This window comes from Copadichromis virginalis, linkage group LG7, assembly GCF_057382275.1.
Source record: "Copadichromis virginalis isolate Kocher_CV1m ecotype Utaka linkage group LG7, C_Virginalis_male_GT1.1, whole genome shotgun sequence".
NCBI lineage: Eukaryota > Metazoa > Chordata > Actinopteri > Cichliformes > Cichlidae > Copadichromis > Copadichromis virginalis.
In genome coordinates, this window is record NC_140624.1 from 6523484 (window position 1) to 6545356 (window position 21873).

Consider the following 21873-nt stretch of genomic DNA (forward strand, 5'->3'; position numbering starts at 1 on the left):
TCTCACATTTGATGATGGACCACAGGTTCTCAATGGGGTTCAGATCAGGTGAACAAGGAGGCCATGTCATTAGTTTTTCTTCTTTTATACCCTTTCTTGCCAGCCACGCTGTGGAGTACTTGGACGCGTGTGATGGAGCATTGTCCTGCATGAAAATCATGTTTTTCTTGAAGGATGCAGACTTCTTCCTGTACCACTGCTTGAAGAAGGTGTCTTCCAGAAACTGGCAGTAGGACTGGGAGTTGAGCTTGACTCCATCCTCAACCCGAAAAGGCCCCACAAGCTCATCTTTGATGATACCAGCCCAAACCAGTACTCCACCTCCACCTTGCTGGCGTCTGAGTCGGACTGGAGCTCTCTGCCCTTTACCAATCCAGCCACGGGCCCATCCATCTGGCCCATCAAGACTCACTCTCATTTCATCAGTCCATAAAACCTTAGAAAAACCAGTCTTGAGATATTTCTTGGCCCAGTCTTGATGTTTCAGCTTGTGTGTCTTGTTCAGTAGTGGTCGTCTTTCAGCCTTTCTTACCTTGGCCATGTCTCTGAGTATTGCACACCTTGTGCTTTTGGGCACTCCAGTGATGTTGCAGCTCTGAAATATGGCCAAACTGGTGGCAAGTGGCATCTTGGCAGCTGCACGCTTGACTTTTCTCAGTTCATGGGCAGTTATTTTGCGCCTTGGCTTTTCCACACGCTTCTTGCGACCCTGTTGACTATTTTGAATGAAACGCTTGATTGTTCGATGATCACGCTTCAGAAGCTTTGCAATTTTGAGACTGCTGCATCCCTCTGCAAGATATCTCACTATTTTTGACTTTTCTGAGCCTGTCAAGTCCTTCTTTTGACCCGTTTTGCCAAAGGAAAGGACGTTGCCTAATAATTATGCACACCTGATATAGGGTGTTGATGTCATTAGACCACACCCCTTCTCATTACAGAGTTGCACATCACCTAATATGCTTAATTGGTAGTAGGCTTTAGAGCCTATACAGCTTGGAGTAAGACAACATGCATGAAGAGGATGATGTGGACAAAATACTAATTTGCCTAATAATTCTGCACTCCCTGTAGTTGAGCTAATTTAATATCATAGATACCATTTACTCATGTAAAACTGGGAAATACGTAATACACTTCAGTGATTTTCTTATACTATACAATGTTCCTTGTTTAGTCCTTCCTTCTTTTTCAGATGCTGGAGGTGACTGAAATACACAAGCCTGACCCACTATTGCTGACTTTTATTGAATTCAGTTGCAAAGTAAGCCAAATAACTAACAAGTGTGAATCCCACATCAATCAAACTTTTTTTTTTTAAACCAAGGCTTCTTTTGAAAGCCTGCTCCCTTATTCACTACATGGTCACCGCCCAGTTCTCATTAATGAATGTAGGGCCCTATCGCTTGTTATCACTATAACTTAAATGTAATATTTTAATTTCTTCTAACATCTAACCATCCTGAAGGGTTTTAAAAACTACACATTACACATTAAAGTTCAGTTGTGCAATATTAAATTTGTTGTCACTGCAGTGTTTTATGGTAGAATCATGTGTAAACAGGGTTTATGATTGCCCTTTGAACCCCTTATCAGAGCTGTATTTTCTCACATTATATAGGCCTCATGCTGTTGTACACTGGGACTCTTCCTTATAAGCAGTTAAATATAAAACATTTATCAAGAATATCTATATATGTCATCAGCTTTTATTATAAGACAAAAGCAATATTAAACCAAAGCTGTCCCAGTCCTTCAACTTCACGGCAGAATACACATAGTAGCCTGCAGGGGGAAGCAAATCACAAACTTAAGAACAAAAGTTTGGTGGCGAGTGGACCAAAGCAGTTTGATCTTGACATCTTTATTCCTGTCCTGCAATACATTTGCCACATTTTCAAAGAGTAAATACATCTTAAATAGCTAAACAGTTGACATTTTTTTTCACAAAATCCATCCACGCGCCCATTCCACAGTCTGCAAGGGGACAAACAAGCCCTTGAGCCCACCGAATCCTTGTGCAAAACCCCCAATGGTCCTGAAAGTCTTTGTCATGCTCGCCAGGTTTTCAGACATGTATACTGGTGGTTCACTGGCTGAGTATTGCGACAACATGATGCTTTTTCTAATGCAATGGTAATCTGAATGCATAGATTTGTGAAATTCTATGGTATTATTATATCACGGATGTACTGTTTAAAGATTAACAAGGATACCACAAGGACTGTAATTACATACTACAAACTCCACGCTCCTTTTCCATTGAAATGTCTGAGTACAGTGGATGAAAAATAAAAGCTGGGTACAACACAGCCAAAAGTAGGGCCCCTACGATTATCCCTCAAATAATGTAAGCAATATAAATTGTAAAATCGAGGCTTCTTTCAAACAGTATCAAGAGAGTCAAACACATTCACAGTTCATATCCTTCCTCCAAGCAGAGAAAAGAACACAAAACCTGACCACCATCATCCAGACAGTAATTAGACTGGTCATATTTCTGTAAGCAATGGTGAGAGTGAAAGAGTTCATTTGCATGTACAATATCAATTAGGTCAAAAAATAAAAACACTGTTTCCTTTAAAAGAAGGACAATGGCCAGATAAAGTTTGTCATCTGTTACATCAGAGCTTTGGATTTGAAGCAACAGGCTTGTAGTGTTTAGGACTCGGCACATTTCGACACATGCCCAATTCAGTGAACTACTATAATCTAGATATAATCTGTGCTACATGCAACAATTTAGTCAAATCACTATCACATGTTCCAATGTGATAGAACTGAAATGTCATGAATATTTGATTATGACAAATTGGCTTATGCTGGGTTCTCTCTAAAGTTCATTACTACAGAAAAGCCCGTCTGTGTAGTGTTTTTAGGGACCTGTCTTTCAAATTCTGTACAGCGCATGTCGAAAGTCAACACACTCGTGTCTTTTTTTTTTTTGCACACATAGTTAAAACAAACAAACAATTCAGCAAACTGAACAGATGACCATCTCGCTGCACACATGAGGTACGACCTAGCTAACAGATAAGGCAAAGTAAACACACATCAGTCTTTTTATTCAGGCAGCAAATTAATCCGGTTACGAAGCGCACAAGCCTGTCTGTAATAAGAAACACAAAACAATGCACTCCCATATCCCGCTCCTTACACCTGTTACACACAATAGTCCCACATATACAGTAAATATGGTTCTGACATGACTAGCACCTGACTTGATATTGTTCCTTTGAAAAGCTGAAAGTGGCAGATAAAGCAGAGCAGTGTGAGGATAGTCTGGTGTGTGGAAAAACTGAAGTTTTACTCTGAGGCAGGACTTGTGCATTACACTTTGCAAAAACTAACTTATGACATCTATTAACCCTGGTTTCCTGGACTGATAGATATCCTCCGGGACACCAATTCCTGAGCCTTTTCGTCCACAAGGAGTGATTCTTGCAATCTAAAAATAGCTGTTGTACACCATACAGCTACTAAAATGAAATGCAGAGACTTTTTGCATTGCTGTTTTGTTTTTTTTTAATCGACTCGCTGCCAACTTTAAGGTATTTATCCCATTCTACAGGCAACCTATCGTGCTTTTGCAACTGCAAAGATAACAACAACTACATTTTCATGCACGGTACCTCTCCTTCTTAAACAAAAAGTAAAGCAGAAAAATAAGTAGTCATGACAGAGGGTATATTCCCAATACTTTGTAATTTGGAAAGTAAATTATTCTATTGCACCAGAATCTACGTACACTAACCATTACTATTATTATTCCACAAGACGACTCGCAATGAAACATCTGTAAAGAGAGAAGGCAGCGGTAAGCCATCTATCTAGAAATTCTCCATTCAAGAGATCTAGTCCAAAAGGATCTTCAACTACCTCAGGCAGGTCAAAAAAATGTCAAACCAGGTGCCAGCTGAAATAAGCACTTTCAAAACTGCCAATCAAAAATAAATGTTTCATATCAAATACAAAAATCAAAGTTGTTTTTTTTTTGTTATTTTACAGGTAGGCTAATTGATAAACAACAAAAAATACAGTCTTTCCCATGTCAGCATCCACCCCCTGTATCCAGTTAGAGCGCAGGGATTTCATTGCCATTCAAAAGAAACCAAAGGCAGGTAGGGTGAAGCGGGAATGGGATGGGTTAGCATGAGAGGTGTTGGGTTAACTAAAAGTCAATTCCAGTTCTTTCCACTGAAGTCACTCATTCCTTCCAGCAGCTAGGTGGGGGATGGGGAGTGGAATCAGGCTTTTAAGGAGGGCGGAGGTGAGATACCCGCCCCCCCAATTACCAGTGTTGAGACTGAAAACAATAAGTTAGCAGGAAAGTTGTGGAGCTACCCAGCGATGCCACATTGCAGCTGACAAAGAGTCATTAGTGGTGTTGCTCACAGGTCGATGTGGACCAACAAAAAAGATGGGGCTGGACCAGTCTAGTTCCGCTAGCCACTTAGGCAACAGTCCAATATTCCCCTTTCCATACAAGTCTATAGTTCAGTCAGCCCTGATGGTTTCTGTCAGGGCTTTTGTTTCAATCATCCTTTTGTTGGAAAAGTTTTTGTTTTCATCGTTGGGTTGTTTCATCTTCCAGTCCTTAAGTCCATGCTGCCACTTTGTGCCGTAGCGTTTCTCAACATGTAGCAGTGAGCTGGGCAAAGAAAGTGACACAAGATATAATTAAAGTTTTAAAACTCAGATTGTTTCAAAAGTGCTTTTTTTTTTTACAATGAGCATCATCTACACAGAGTTACAGGTGGTCAACAAATGAATGGTGAAACCAACAGAACAGAGATATCAAGCTCATTTTCCATGTTTGACCTTAAGTGGGCCAGACCAGTGACCTTTCTGCCATTGCAAGTACTATGTCTCAGTATCTCTGCATGATAAAGAAATAATTCTATAGTAAATGGAAGAAATCTGTCAGCATGACTCTTTGGGACTAAATTATAAGTAATAAATGTATCAAATTACAGAAAAAGTAGCTCATTGCCTTTTTTATTGTAAAAGGACTATCTACAATGGAATTTTATATTGTAGATGGTGAAAAATCATAGACATTTTCTTATTTAAATGCTCACCTATTTGTTAATTACTTTAATGTAATATGAAGTTTTTTATCGGAAGGAAAAATGGTAAAACTTCAAAATATATGGCCTTTCCAAAGCTGTCCTGTGGGCCAGATCGGAGTCTTTGGTGGGTGAGTTCTGGCCCCTGGGCTGTATTTTTGATACCCCTGCAATAGAGCTTTGGGCTACCATGTGCTTTGATCGCTCAGGCTCTGGAGCTCTGAGAAAATATTTCCAAAATTTATGTGTGACTCTGGTGCTACCTAACATATCAGTCCAAAATCTCCCTTACATGTTCAGTTACAATAGCATATAACATCATTTTCATACTCATCAATCAGTGGCTGCTTGTACTCTATGGTTGGGGGCTTGGAAGAGGCCAGCTCCCACCCTAACAGGATAAAGGTGAACAACTTTGTATTAACTTGTAATGATATGTCCCTTTAAAGGTAAACCTTCCCCAAAGCCAGTGAATTCCATCATTCCATGCATTCACAACTTAGCTTTGCAAACTGATTTGGTGACCATTACTGTGTATATAATTTCTCACCTGCATCACGACACCACACAGCGACAGCTCATACAGTCTTGACCACTCTCATCGGGTGGGTTCAACTTCCTCAACTTATGCTGCCTGATCTCTCTAACCAGTGTGTAGAAGGCGTCCTCTACTCCCTGTAAACACACGCAAACACACAGACATACAGAAAAATCCAGGCACTTAAAACACTCCCTTTCAAGGCTCCCATATTAAATGCACGTCTTCTGATTGACAGCAAAGCTTTTAGGTGTGCTCACCAATTGGCAACATTACCATGACAACCTTAATCATTGCGTGCACTGAGAATTATTAAATACGTTGTCAAGAAATCATGATGACTAAAAAGACTGCATTTCTTTACTTCTTGCATTTCCTTTTGAGTGACAGATATTCTGCAGGTGTAGCGATGAATGCGAGTATGTATGTACCTACATAATGTGTCACAGTGAGTCACAGACAGTGGGAGCTGTGAGGCAACTGGTCCTTATGAGCCCTTTCAAATACTGTAGCTCTGTTCTCAAGCCAAGGTAACCTGGCTATGAGTCACTGCCTGCAGCATAATAAAATGTTCCCAGCAACACAAATCACATCATAGCGCATGGTCTGCTGTAAGATGCGCATGAATATTTTTGCAAAATGTGAAATTACACAGCCTAAATAAGAACACTGACATAACCTGCAGATAACATAATGATGCAGCAAAATTAGCATATGAGGAATTTTAAAGATTCAAACACCAATAAAAGAGGCAGGACACGAGAAAAGTATTCCTCTGCGGAAAAACTTTATGTTGCTCCTTACTTTATGTAAACTGCTTACCTGCCGTGTTTTGGCAGAGGTCTCAATGTAGGGGATGCCATAGGAGCGAGCGAGCTCATGGGCTTGCCTCGTGTCCACCGTGCGCGCAGGGAGGTCACATTTGTTTCCCACAAGGACCATGGGAACATCATCGGAATCCTTAACACGCTTAATCTGTTCTCTGCGTTGCAAAACAAGAAAATTGAAAATTTAGTTTATTTCATTTCCTTATTATTATTTTTGTTCCTTGATACATCCAAGCACTTTATTTAGCCACAGTTACATGTCTGTTGGCTGAGATCCTCCCAGCATCATCAACAGCTCCACCCCTGGAGAACCAACCACCCGGGGAACTTTAGGACCCAGAGGAAGAGCTAGTGCCTACCGGTGCTGGGCTGTGCTGTGCTGCACTGCTGAAGGAGGGAGGGTGGGTGGGTGGACAACAGGCAGGCGGCAAACAGCATTACCTCATCACTACAGCAGCAAGTGCCAAATGCCATGCAGCCAGGGGGGACTGAGTGAGAGGAGAGGGTCAGATCACTCCATCAGCCCAGCCTTTCTTCTCAATCAGCCCCAGTATAGCCTGCAGTACAGTCAGCCAAACCCATCTGCAGTCAATACTGCCAATGGTAATTATGACAACACTTGCTCTGAGTTTTGATGTCAAAGCAAACAAGTTACCCTATCAAACCACAGATACTTGTATACCTGGTATTAAGGCGAGTGCTTAAAGTTTAGCTTTAAAGAGTTGTGGATTGGTCTTTATTTGGTGTTTTTGTACATGGATGAACACTGCTCTGCCATGTAGCGCTAGTCAGCACTGATAGTGGGGGGGAAAGTTTTTGTGGGTTTTATTTCTTGTCACAAACAATTGTTGCCTGTAAATACAGGCAACAGATGTCTAGATAACTCAAAACATTTAACTGGGCACTGAGCCAAAGTGCACTGCATACCTGTATGGTTTAAGAGCAGTTATGCTAAAGCAGGGTCCAAAACAGCTGAGTTGCAATGGCAACAGGCCAAACAAATGTACATTTACACACTCTGGAAACCTGTGACTTAAAGTGTAGCCTCATGCAAGACCAGCAAGTGGATGCCTAATGTGATGAGAAAGACAAAATGTGGCAAAGAGAGAAAACACTGTCACTTCCAGCTGAAACTATCACCCCCACCCTCCCTTTCTCCTTCCCTGTCCTTGGGAGCGCTACCTCTCCCTGCTTCTCTAATTGAGTCAGGATCGATTTCATTGGCATCGTGCTGTAAGCCTCCAGTTGGGAGCTAAGCTTTCTTTAGCTGTGTTAAACGCTACAGCATGACATCATCAAGTACTGCAGAGAGCTGGCACACACGTATATAAAGCCCTTTTCCTGCAGACCCCACGGGAGTCCCTCTAACACACACTGCATATGCACATCCAGAGAAGCTAACAGACATGATTTAGCACCGGAGCTCCACCCCAACAGGCCTACGGTCTGGCCAAGAAATACAGAGGTGCACATTTTCCAGTTCTCTTTCTTTGCATTACTCTTAGACACACCTATACTGGTGAATGTCCTCAAAAGACTTGGTATTGTTGATGGCGAAGACACACAGGAAGCCCTCCCCCGTCCTCATGTACTGATCCCTCATGGCGCTGTACTCCTCTTGACCTGCAGTGTCCAGGATGTCCAACAGGCAGGTCTCCCCGTCGATCACAACCTGCTTCCTGTATGAGTCCTGCAGAAAAAGACAAACTTGCACTTTTAGAGAAGTGCTAAAGACATCACACAAAACTGATAGTTCACCTTAATGTAACCGGTGGTCCATTGCAGATTCTTACCCTGGGTCACTCAGGGCAAAGAAGTATACTATAGGGACACTATGTCAGTGACTGAATGTTGCTTGACTGTAATCAACTTAGGTTACTTTGTTAAATTCCCTCCTCACTTTCAGGTCAAATGAAAATCAAGAGATCAGAGGAGCAGGGTATCAGAGCCAATGTTTAGCCTTCCAACATGCAGTCACAAAAACATGGGAGTGCTGTCCCTTTGTTTGTTAGAGCATAGGGGCCAGGAATGCAAATACACAAAAAGGACATTGTCTGGCCAGAGGCAGGCGTGGTGAGAAAGAGAGGGATAGAGAGGGAGAAAAAGGGGAGAAAAGACAGGAGAAGACATTCTCACTGGCCTTCCTCTTTGCTCTGCAATATATTCCAGTGTCTTTTTCCTCAGGAAAATATTGAGTAAAAGGTGGAGAAAATGCTTTTCTCTTTTCTGAAATTATGGATTTCTTTCAAGCCTTGTCATTTGGAGGATTGCCACAGAAGTTAATTAATTAAAGTAACTTGGTTTAGACTGTGTGGTTGGACATTTATATAAAACATCTAATTACGCAAAGACTGCACATGAACCATTTTAAAGAATGTCGCAGAAGCACACAACAGTTCAAGGGGAAATACTTCATCTAAAGATAACTGCTGCAGGAATAATGTACAGAACACGTAGAAGCACGTCATACCTCTATTGTGGGGTCATATTCATCCACAAAGTGGTTCTGGATCAGCTGTATGGTAAGTGCACTCTTGCCCACGCCTCCAGCTCCCACCACCACCAGCTTATACTCCGTCATGTTCGCAGCTGCAGCTCAACCACACACTCACACACAACCACCGCTGCTGGAGAGAGGAAAAGGTGCAGGTTAGTATAATGACCAAAATAAACATGACACACAGTTTTGACAAGCACGTGTCAAGATTGACGTGTCCTCAATTGGTGGTACAGACAAAACATATGACAATACCATTAATGCCCACTGGTGAGAAACACGAGTGGTTGTGTATGCTGAAGTGTGTGCATGCAGTGGGGGCTGTAGTTGAGACCCTCAAAGGGGAATGTGAAAAATGTGCTGAAGGTACTCAATGTTCCAGTCCTCTCCCGCTCAGTGTTAGCAGCAAAAAGTGTGCATGAGAGGGAGTAAGAGAGAAAAAGGAGGGGCATCACACTGGCAGATAGATCCATATCACTCAGGGTTTAGATTACTGAGGTCTACCCTCGACCATACAGGGACAGTGATCCAAAAATAAACAAATACATATTAATAAAGATCAAATTGAGTCAATACTAGAACATTTTTAATAAAATAATTCTAAAAATATATTTAAAACTCTTCCACTGTTTCATTTTAACGATGAGGTAAATCACTATCTACGAGACTGTTGTTATGAAGGATTTCTTGTTGATTCACTCTACAGCGATCCATCCAGGAGGGTTACAATTTTATGACCCCCAGGTGTGCCTGCAGTTGCCCCCTACGCTCCACCACACCCACTTAATATGTCCAGTCGATGTAACGTGGTCAAGTTAACCATAAATCAAGCCATGTTATTAAAGAAATACGCAAGTCTCGCGAGGAAACATGCGCGATATCAATTTTACAAAATGTACAAAATGGTACAAAATGGCGCCGGTGAGGTCGGCTGCCGTGCTGGATGCTCTGCCCTAACTTCTCCACTTTTTGCAGTTTTTCGTCACTTTTTGCTATATCTGCGATAATCTTGCATGGGCATCATGCAAAACACACAAATCCGCTACAGTAGAGACACTTTGGTTTCTATTGGTCTGCAGTACACGAACATTTCACCATGTTTAACTCCGGACCCAACCTGGCCAAAGGAGATCCTGAGAGAGAACAAAGGACGCGACCCTAAGCGACGGCCTCGAGGTAAAAGAGCCGGCATCAGGAACAGGCTACGGGCTCGCGCACACCGCGCACCCATGCCCAGTATCCTGCTAGCCAATGTTCAATCCATCGAGAACAAGCTTGATGACCTCAGAGCCAGAATCAAGTTCCAGAGAGACATTCGGTGTCATGGTCCGCGGCCCGGCGTCCGGGGTGCTGCTGGGATGTCCACGCCCACGAGCGTGGCTGCTAACCCCACACCTGCATCCCATCCCAGGCGATCACCAGGTGGACTATTTAATCCTGCCCTACCTGCTGCTCCACGCCAGTCCGTAGTCGCCTCTCAGCGGTAACGTACGCCTGCGGAAAAGAACTCGTATGACAAACTCTCCATCGGACCTAACACTGTTTTTTTCCCTGTGTACCCAGATCACAACTCGGCGTGTTTTTGTTTTCGAGCCACCTGCCTGTCCACCTGTCCGCCTGAGATTTGGTTCACATTCAGCTTCGCCGTCTCGACCCCTTTTGGAGCTCCACCCCCCTCTGGTTCACTCGGCCCAGCTATCACCGTGAGACGCACACTCCACCTTCCCTCGTATGCTGCCTTTTTTCCGCACCCCAGTAATCTGTCTCTCTTTTTGTTTTACAGCCTCTCACAGCCCCGCTCTCGGCGTTCCCTGTGCGGTCCCTCGGTTTCTTCTGGTTTCATACGTTGTTTTTCTGGCTACCCTCACGGGACACCTTTAGTTGCAATAAAAATTACTTTCTTTATTCGCTCCTACCCTAGTGTGTGTGTTCTGCTACTGGGTCCGGCCTGCGCTCGGAACTTCGGTTCATGACATTCGGGACTGCAACCTCCTCTGCTTCACCGAGACTTGGCTGAACCCAGCGATACCAGACCACGCCGTGCAGCCGACGGGGTTCTTTTCGGTTTACCGCATGGACAGGACAATGGAGTCGGGGAAGAAAAGAGGTGGTGGAGTGTGTTTGATGGTGAACAACAGATGGTGCGACAGCACAAACATCTCCCCACTCACACGCTCTTGCTCGCCCAATCTGGAGCTTTTGATCGTTAAGTGTCGCCCTTTCTATCTCCCTCGGGAATTCACTGCGGTCATTGCCTGCACTGTTTACATTCCGCCTCACGCGGACTCGGACACTGCCTTATGTGAGCTACATGAGGCTCTCACACATCAACAAACACTTCACCGAGATGCCGCACTCATTGTTATGGGAGATTTTAACAGAGTGAATCTCAAACGGACATTTCACAACCTTCACCAGCACATCAACTGCCCCACCCGGGGCACGAGGACATTAGACCACTGCTACACCCCGTTCAAGAACTGTTACAAGGCTCAGCCCCTGCCGGCATTTGGAAAATCGGACCATTCCGCCATCTTCCTCATACCTGCTTACAAACAAAGGCTAAAGCAGCAACCACCAATCAGGAGGGAGGTCGCTCGCTGGACGGACCAATCGGTGGCCGCGCTTCAGGACGCACTGGATGACGCAGACTGGGACATGTTTCGGCGCAGCTCTGATGACATCAACATGTTTACGGAAGCGGTTGTGGGATTTATCGGGAAACTAGCGGACGACACAGCAGAAAGAACTATCATCCGAACGTTTCCCAACCAGAAGCCGTGGGTGGATAAAAACATCCGCGACGCTCTGAGATCACGCACCGCTGCCTACAATGAAGGGCTTGTCTCCGGTAATATGGACCTATACAAGGCTGCGTCCTACAACGTGCGCAGCGCGGTCCGAAAGGCAAAGCGGAGCTACAGGGAAAAACTAGAGTCACAGCTACGACAGTGCGACTCTAGGAGCCTGTGGAAAGGACTGCGGACTATAAACGACCAGCTTCTTCAATGATGAATGCAGATGCTTCACTGGCTGATGAGCTGAACACGTTTTATGCTCGCTTCGACGCCGCAGCAATTAAAACAACAAACGGCTGTGCGTGCTCGGAGTGCACCAGTGAAGAAAATGCATTCGTCATCACAGAGCATGCCGTGAGGAACACTTTCAGGAGGGTGAACACCAGGAAGGCAGCAGGACCAGATGCAATCCCTGGCCGGGTCCTTAGAGCCTGCGCTGATCAACTAGCACCGGTGTTCACGGAGATCTTCAACCTCTCCCTGGCCCAAGCTGTGGTTCCCACGTGCTTCAAACGGTCCATTATTGTCCCTGTTCCAAAGAAACAACAGCCCGCTTGCCACAATGACAACCGTCCAGTAGCACTGACTTCAATTGTGATGAAGTGTTTTGAAAGACTGATGAGAGATCACATCACTTCTTCACTTCCTCCCACCATCGACTCACTTCAGTTTGCTTACCGGACTAATCGTTCCACAGACGATGCCATATCTCACCTGCTCCACACATCCCTGAGTCACCTGGACACTGGCAGAGGGAATTATGTTAGGATGCTGTTCGTGGACTACAGTTCAGCATTCAACACAATAATTCCCTCTAAGCTTTTCACCAAGTTGACGGATCTAGGACTCAGCTCATCACTGTGTCAGTGGATCCTCAACTTCCTCACAGACAGACCCCAATCAGTGAGGGTAGGAAAACAAGTCTCCCCCTCCATCTCACTCAGCACTGGAGTGCCTCAGGGCTGTGTTTTAAGCCCCCTGCTGTACTCACTGTACACTTATGACTGTGTAGCCACATCCGACACCACCTCCATTGTCAAGTTTGCTGATGACACTGCTGTTGTGGGCCTGATCTCCGACAACATCGAGACGGCCTACCTGGAGGAGATTAGGAACCTGGAGACCTGGTGCCAGGAGAATAACCTCCTCCTAAACATCAGCAAGACTAAGGAGCTGATCGTGGACTTCACTACAAAGCAGGCGAGGAATTACAAACCCCTCATCATCAGTGGCACGCCAGTGGAGAGAGTGGACAGTTTCCGATACCTGGGTGTCCACATCACTCAGGACCTGTCATGGTCCTGTCACATCAACACCCTGGTTAAGAAAGCCCGTCAGCGTCTCTTCTTCCTCAGAAGACTTAGAGACTTCCATCTGCCACTGAAGGTGCTCAAGAACTTCTACTCCTGCACCATCGAGAGCGTCCTGACGTCAAACATCTGCACCTGGTTTGGGAACAGCACCAAGCAGGACAGACGAGATCTGCAAAGGGTGGTGCGCTCGGCAGAACGCATCATTCAATCAGAGCTCCCTGACCTGCTGTCCATCTACACCAAGCGGTGCAAGTCCAAAGCTAGGAAGATTATGATGGACCTCTCCCATCCCAACAATGGACTCTTCTCACTGTTGAGGTCTGGGAAGCGCTTCCGCTCCCTTAAGGCCAAAACAGAGAGAATGAGGAGGAGCTTCTTCCCCCAGGCTATTCGGGGCCTGAACCAGGTGTAGGACTGGACTCTCCCAACACGTCACTATAAGACTGGACTCTCACACACGTCACCACACGCACCACCACACATTTCCTATAATCCTATAATTCCTATAATTTATAATCCTTATCTTTATAATCTCTTCTGCTATTTGCACATTCTTTACTGTAAATTCCTAAGTTAATTTGTAAATTTTTGTAGTAAATTGTAAATATTGTAAAACTTTTCTTCTGTCATTTAATGGTCGGGCATTGTACAGCTACAAGCATTTCACCCCCATGTCATACTGTGTATGGTTGTGTGTGTGTGACAAATAAAATTTGAATTTGAATTTTATGTTACCTGAAACGGGCACACTCAAACCTACATAAATTTAGGAGAAATGATTAAAACTGGGAGAAAAACCAAGTTATTCAAATATTAATGAGATGTTTTTCCAGTGTAATAGATTTTTGCATGCTTAAAAATGTGGGAAAACTTGCGTATATTACAATTTTGCTCATTTCACCACCAAACTAGGTGAAGCTGCAAATATTCATGTACAGACACAAACCAGTGCAAAGACACGTACCCACAGGTCATCTTCCCCCACCACAGCGTTGCTGGCCAGTAAAATTCCAGTGTTAAAGAGAAAGTAGTCATATGGTTTTTCTGTTATGTTCTGTGGCAAAGTGAGACTCATTGTATGGACAGCTGACCACAAACTCACCAAATATGCAACCTAAAAATGACCAAATAGCTTCTGAGTAGAAGACATGATGAGTTAGATTTATTACTGACTGATATGAACTTGTTGTGCTGGTTTTATAACATTAAATCGGCTACAAATCTATGACTAACAACAAGTGTGCTGGAGGCCCATTGTAACTACAGGACTCTACTATGGTTACAGTTTGACATTGTAGTAATAATGAGTGGAATAATAATGATGTCATATCTGGTTAAAGACCTAAGAGGAAAGTAACTGAGAACAGTTATAAATGATAGAAAGCCATGTGTCTTAACAGAAGCATAGTTTCACTTTCTGTTTGACAATTTAGACCAACAACCTCTAGACGCCACCTCTACGTCAAATATCTGTCTTTCAAACAGCAAAGCCTCGGTTGTCATAATTGTACTATACAATGAATCTAAAGTGTATATACAGTCTATATATAATATGGGCTGGTTCAAAAAAAAGGGAGGGTGACCTTAAAGGGAGAGCAGCTAAAACAGCTTGTTTCAGACAGTGAGCCCCCCAGCATGAGACAAATAAGACTCATTTTGAACCGTGACTAATGCAAAATGACTCTGATAAATATTCAAGGTGAAAACTCGTATATTATAAGTCCTCCTAAACAAAACAGTTCACTATTAACACTAACTTTACTTAACACCCAGTGTAACCCTAAATCTCTCTTCCTCAAAAGTTTAAACTATGTCTCATTTAGCATAAAAGACGGGCACATGTGGGTTAAACATCTCCACATGCTCATTAATAGTGTCTCACTTTGCTGAATGGTCCTGAAGAGGAAAATCATTAACCTGCACCACCTGCTGCAGTGTATAATCAATCTGTCAGGATTTCATGAGCAGCACAGTTCACATATGCTCTTTTACCTTCCGCAGGGAGCCGTGTGTCATCCCTCATATAAAATGCACTCTTTGTTATAGCTGCTACACAAACTACTTGCGCGCTTAAGAGTGTAAACATCAGGGCTTCAGTTGACCTGAGCAGTAAACACTCACGCCCTGTCTCTTGTGCTTTGACTCCCAAAGGAATGAAAGTACAAGCAATAGCTGGGGTGAATCTTGAACTCTAACAGTATAAAGAGAGAAGTAACAGGTGGCCTGTCATAAACACAGCCTGTGGTCAGTTCAATAACCGGACAAGACACAGAATTTCAAAAGAAAATGAAACATATAAGGTCAATTTAGCTGTGGAGAGGAAAAAAATAACAGACGTTCTATATTTGTCTCTGGGTGTGGTGTTGTATTAATAGAATCTGCATTCTCAGAAAGAAAAAAAAAGTCCTGTTTGGGTTATTTGTGTCTGAGGCTGTATGTGCCTGTGCTGTTAGGACAAACTAAGATTAACCAAGACTGCAATAATGTTAATGATTGAGAGACAACCAGACTTGCTAAGTTGAGGACACAGTCATTTAACTGCTCTCATTCAATCACCATGATACGCAAGCACACAAACGCACACACTCCTGCATCCCGTAAGCCACTGCTTCACCTTAATGGAACAGGTAGCTCTGAGCACCATCACCATTACCAACAACGACCTCCTTGTCAAAACACCCTCGCTGCTATAACTCTGAAACACAACAGGAAGGGAATTATACTGACCCCTCAAACTTGTGGTTAAACATTTAGCTTCCTTTTCCCTCAGTGTAAATAAATCAGCCTGGCTGGACTGCAGACTCTGGTGGAGTAGCAGAGCCAGTCTAGCTCCTTAGAGCCCCCTCTAACTAAATAAACAGCAGCTGTGTGGCGAACAGAGACTTGTGTGGGGCAGGCAGACGCTGGAACACCTTTGGCTGCTGAAACTCCAGACAGGGCAAGGATCAACAATAATAGACTCATCGGCAGTTATTTCACGTTTAGTGTGGACACAAGATAAAATGTTCAACTATAGACAAGTCATTTAGATCAAAGATTTGATATGACTTATTCCAGTTCACTAAAAGACAGGATGACCAATATGCCATCATACAGGATGAAACACTTGATGACTAAAACTGAATACTCAACCATACTGTTGGTCAGCTGTTCCACGTATTCGCTCTGTTTTGTCATATCTAAACATTATTGTTAATCAGAGATTGATCAGATGCCACAAGCCTCACTGGTGAGCACTTGTGCATCTTAATTTCACTTGCTGCCTCACAATTAACAATAAAAGCACTGTTTTTCACAGAATTGGATTCTATTTGTGGCAGTAGCGGCCTGGACAGTTAGCCAGTAGGGAAACTCAAGCCTGAAAGAGCTAGATGGGGTCACAGCACTAAAACTAAAGAAGCTAAATCATTCTGGGTTGAGATTTTTTCGAAAAAATGAAATGTTGCCAAAGCCTATGAGAGATTCACACAGAAATATGCATGAAATGCCTCCTTTTTACCCGATATTCATCAATATGGCAGTGATAACTCGTGCGCTGAACTGATTAGTATGACGAATTTAGGCCAAACAAAAACAAAAAAAGATAGCTACATAATCGAATACAGCATCATACACAGTTCTTCAACATTTAACACACGTGGTTACAGCATTTTTTCTACATAACCAGATCTCTAGTGTACACCTGCCAAGCCAGTGATATTTACAGCCTAAAAAAATGCAAATTCAACACATCCATGCATCGCTACTGGGAGTTCAGAGGAGGGAAAGCAGACAGCCGTCTTCTCTCAAACTAGGCCATGTCAGCTGCTGATTAATAATCCTCATATACATATGGAGATGAATAGCAAAATCAGTCACTGACACAGACAGTGCTGCGTTTCTACAGCCACTTGTTGTCAGGAGGGGCTCATACTGAGCGGGTCTTTGTGTAGATAGAGAGGAAAGACGAGGACACAGCCTCTGGAGGTCAAAATCATTAGTACTTGCATCAATTTCATCCACACTCAGGGACTAAGCAAAAGAGTGTTTTGTCTGAGCTCTCCTCTACACACAGATGGGTATGTTGGGTATAGCTGTATCAAACACAATATATCCCCATCTTCTCCTCTGCAATCCCGAGTGGAGTTGCTCTCAGCGTATGGTTAAACTCTGCTACCTTTATTTGCACACATGTGAAAACTTGCATTCATGATGTGGCAATTGTCTGTGTCCTTTTTACACACGGTGTACATGTGACCAAAGTAATTATCCTACAGCAGGGTGACTTTTGTTAGTCATTCAACAAAAAACAGTAATGAATCTGCCACAGCTGTCACACAGGCCGCACCTATCTCATTCCAAAGTTCCCAAAACCTTTGTAGAGCAGCTCTCTAATATGATCAAGGGCCACTATTTAGCATGTTTGAGTTTAGGGTTATTTATAGTGCACCACCGCCGGTCTGAAATTAACAGTCCATTTTGAAACCCTAGAGCCTCGCCTGGACCAAAAGGATAATCTTACATGACAGCTTACGGAGGGTGCAAGCAAAGAGCAGCAATTCAGATGGTAGCAGGAGAGTTCATTGGCAAGGGAGAAGACTGCTCTCTATATATACACCAAGGGCATAACAAACACAGAAGAGAAGAGTCTAGCAAGAAAGTGAAAAATATTAAACATAATGAAAATCCTCCAAGCCAAACTTCATTGCATCTTTTTCATCTTCTCAACACACGTGACACAAGGAGCTAGGTACATGGATGACCGTCTTCCTCAACATGCACTCTGGTCTCCATTTAAGTGCTTAATTGGTTAAAGGCTCCATACTGGCAGAGCCACAAGCCCACTGCAGAGATAATAGATTTTTAATGGAGCTATGATGGTAAGGAGACCCTCTCAAGGGAGGTGTCACGGTCAAATACGGAGACTCCGAGACCCATCCTAAAGTCTCGATAACCACCCCACCCTCCCTCTGCTTTCCAGTGACATCATTCTTCTAAACAGCATCCAAAACACTAAGTGTTTTCCACCAGCTTAGGAATGAAGCGCTATTCTGCTCTCAGGCCAGTGAAACACAATTACGTGAAGACATTGGTTCAGATTTTATGAAGTTGGTAGGAGGGTCAAACTGACTACAACATAGTTAAAAAAATTTACTCTTTTCTCTAGAATTTAACACAAAGCTGAATTTGGTTCTTTTAATAAACCATTTCTTTCCAAATTTCTAAATGTTTCACTATCTAAAGAGGCCTTTTAGCTGTTCTGAAAGCCACTAGCCTCTAGTGACCTTTTCCCTACTGGGTCATCCTTTTAGTTTGTAGGACAGGGTGACACAGTGGAGGCAGCAGCAGAGATAAAAAGAGCAGCTGACCTCCACACAAAAGCCTGCCGGTTGGAGGAGCTGCAAGGGTTATCATTAGACACCTAACACCCCCAAAACTCTAAATGTGGGCTCTGGGTAAATCTCAATGAGTTGTTTTAGTTCATGAAACAATGTGAAAGCAAAGAAAGCATCTTCTGGGTCACATAAAAACACCTAATGTCCATTCAACCCCCCCCCCCCCCCACACACACACACACACACACACATCAATACTAAAACCCAGCAGGGAACGGTGTTATTCGTAAAATTTTGGTTTTTAGAGTCACACTTACTGCTTGGCTGCATAAAAACCTTCAAAGGAAAAAACGAAGACACATTGACCTCACACCTCAATCACTGGACCACCTCCAACTGTTTTCCAGCTGACTTGCCAAAACGCTACAGACACCAACACCAATATTTACTCACACAGAATCGCTGCAAAGCCTCCTTCTCGTAGTCATATAGACTGATGCACATTCACTTGCATGATTATGACTTTCACAGAAGATGCTCTGGTCAGCGAACGTGACGATGTGGCGGATTAAAAAAAGAAACCGTGTACCGGAAAGCCCCAAGAAAAACACACGAGTGAAACACTTTCTGTTGTATTGCCTAAGAGGGCACTCATTCAAATGTTTGATACTACTTTGAATGCTGAGTGCATTTAATTGTTTACTGTCCAGGAGCTTCTATGGCCATTCGCTGAGTGTTTGGTGCTGTCTTTGTAAATCCCTTTCACCTTACTAGCCATTTTTTTTATCAGATACGAGACTTGAAATGATCATCTTTGTGAATGCCTTGTAATGGAATCTCACTTCCGCAGTGATAGCTTTTATTCACTGTGACGGGGCGTCACCCTAGTTGTCTCTGACGCCACTATCGAGACCAGCAACCTCACAGCCTGCTCCAGTCTTTTCCTTATACAATACAAAAGACAGAGGTACATTAGCATCTATTGCAATGGCACTTGCAAATGTCTTCGGTTTCTCTTTCAAAGTGAGGTAAAGCGGGGGGAAATCCTGGATGGTCATGTTATCCCTTTATAACCAAGTTTTAACACCCAAACTCAAGGAAGACCGCTTACCAAAAAATATATAATTGGCTTAAAACAGTCAGGGGCTGGGAGGAAAAATCATTCTATGTAGGCAGGGTAGAAAGAAGGCTGAGTTCTAAGCAGGATAATGTTCAAGCTCGCCGGGCGTGAATTAAAAAATGTTATGATAGCTAGCTAACCTGTTTTTCTGTAAGGACCGCAATCTCCAGCGGTGCCCAAATAACTGAAAGCACTTAAGAGAGGACATATTTCTCGGTGAGGGGAAAAAACCCGACATTTTTCGTAAGCAAGGATGTGTACAGTATACTTACAACAGGCAGAGGTCTATTGGCGACAGGAGCGGCGTTTCTACCGGAGAGGAAGAAGAAAATCTTTCAATTGTTTTGCTTCTCCGCTGAAATCGGAAAAAAGCCACAAAATATTCCGAGTCTCTTTCCCCGTTTCTTCAGGTATTTGCGTCCTATTCACTGTAAGAAACGGTGTAATTTTAAGTAGCTAAACTGCACCAAGGCATTCATTGGTCCTGGGTCCTATAATGTGCCCGCGTTGAACAATGTGCTTCCCAGAGAGAGCGGAGGGGATGAGGAGAGTAGTGCCCACGCCCAGCTCTATCAAACATAGATCCGCCCCGGTTACCAAGCATGTTACCGTGGCGTTCTTGTGCTGTCGGATTTTTGGCAACTCCACTGTGAAGGCCACTGGATCTACACATTTAAGCGCTAAATCCGAGTATTTAAAGAGGCACGTAAATCTGAATTCATGCAAAAACCTGAAAGTCATGAATGCCAAGTTAATTCGTTTGACAAACAGGAACGCTGTCTTTTTTTAAAAAAAAAAAAATTACTATTATCCATCTCTACCCAGCATAACCCTTCGCCACTCTGAAAAGTAAGTGCCACCCAAACAGATGACTAGCAGTGTTTTGGTTGAGAATATCCAAAGTTTAAAAACGAATAAACTAAATCACCAAAACTTCCCAGACATTATGATTGTTTTTCTATGTGATGACTCAAGGTTGGGAACCGGTGATAGTTATAAAGGTAATGTCGAAATTATGTGGTAGGGGAGAGCAGGCGTGATTGTAACACTTTTTGTTTCAGTAGTTACAACTCAGTAGGATGTAATTTTGAAACAAAATACCGTTATTGGTCCACTCCAAGTAGTAATGTTTCTAACCTTTTCATATTCAATTTCACAGATTACTTATTCAGGATTGTTGATTTTTTTTTAACTGTATGTTTTTTTTCTTCATATTTTTCTGTTCCAGGTGCTGGGATTTTTTTTTATTCCATGCAAGTGCAACAGTTGGCCACTCATTGTGGTTTTATGCTTGTGCTCTGATCCTTTCTGTAATTTTTTTCCCCTCCTGATCCAGACTTTCTTAATGTTTTTAGTTCTCTAGTCTTTCTGACGGTTTCAACAATTTTCTTTGGACACTGACTGATTTTTTTGTACTCATTTTGTAGCTCAGTCCATGTGCTTGACCAAGGCTGAGGACTTGTTGTAGACATAACCCAAATGCTTTTGAGGAATATTTTTTTTGTTCAACCACTCACTAACACTGACTGTATGAATCATTCAAGTATAAGAAATGTACCTCACTCGAGGCATGAATCAGCGTTGTGTCTAAACATAATTTAAATTGGTATTTTTAGTCTCTTTGTTACTAGCATCATTTTCTTTAGTTGTATGTATGACAAATGTCAAAGATAACACATGTTTAACGCAGTGTTTGATGTTTCCCAAAGAACTGTTTGCTGAAAACTTGGAAAATCGTTAATACTGTGCAGTGTGCCCCTAAAAAAATCTGGGCAATCTGGGGCAGTGGAGGACAATAAAAAATGTGACAGGCATAAAACGATTTACAGCTAATCAACAGAAAGAAAGACCAGGACCTAAGAGATGTATCTTGTCCTTCAGTTGATCAATCTACTGTTTGCTGAATCTTCATCAGAAATGTTCTCAGTGGCTGTCATGAAGGGAAACAGGGGGGGGGGGGGGGGAAGGTTGGAGTATGCCAAATTACACAAGAACTGGGCTGAAAATCAATGGAAACAGATCTTATGTTGAGATGAAACGACTTATTATTATTATTATTATTATTATTATTATTATGAATGTAGAAAGGTTCTGTTAGATTTTGATCCACTAAATCGTCTGATTGGGAACAGCTTCATTTTTCAGCATTCTGATGATCCCAAACAGACTGCTAGTGCACACAAAAAAAATATTTAAATAAAAAAGAAAGGCACAAGAAAACGTTATCAGTCCTGGATTGATCTCATCAATATCGACTGAATATTATCCAGTAACTACTGGATAATAGATTAGATGAGTGCCAACCATAAGAAATACCGGAGTGTACTACATATCCCAGGGAGCCACGGGTCTAACTGGGTCTAACTGCACAAACTGACCCCAGAGCCGCTGAATGG

General features: G+C 43.0%; 1 protein-coding gene across 4 annotated transcripts; it reads right to left on the reverse strand.

Annotated features, from left to right (window-relative positions):
• Positions 1-1844: 1844 nt before the first annotated feature.
• On the reverse strand, positions 1845-20074 carry LOC146704322 (GTPase HRas). Of its 4 annotated transcripts, none has more exons than XM_085461394.1 (6): positions 19750-20074; positions 8905-9058; positions 7946-8124; positions 6430-6589; positions 5620-5744; positions 1845-4651 (listed from the first exon to the last, which is right to left on the reverse strand). In XM_085461394.1, exons 2-5 carry the CDS (start codon positions 9013-9015, stop codon positions 5625-5627), a joined length of 570 nt encoding a protein of 189 aa, XP_085317520.1. In that variant the 5' UTR covers positions 9016-9058; positions 19750-20074; the 3' UTR covers positions 1845-4651; positions 5620-5624. The 4 variants fall into 4 exon arrangements, with proteins under 4 accessions (XP_085317520.1, XP_085317519.1, XP_085317522.1 ...); XM_085461393.1 differs by having other exon boundaries at positions 8905-9061; XM_085461396.1 differs by lacking the exon at positions 19750-20074 and adding an exon at positions 9187-9342.
• Between the last annotated feature and the right edge of the window lie 1799 nt (positions 20075-21873).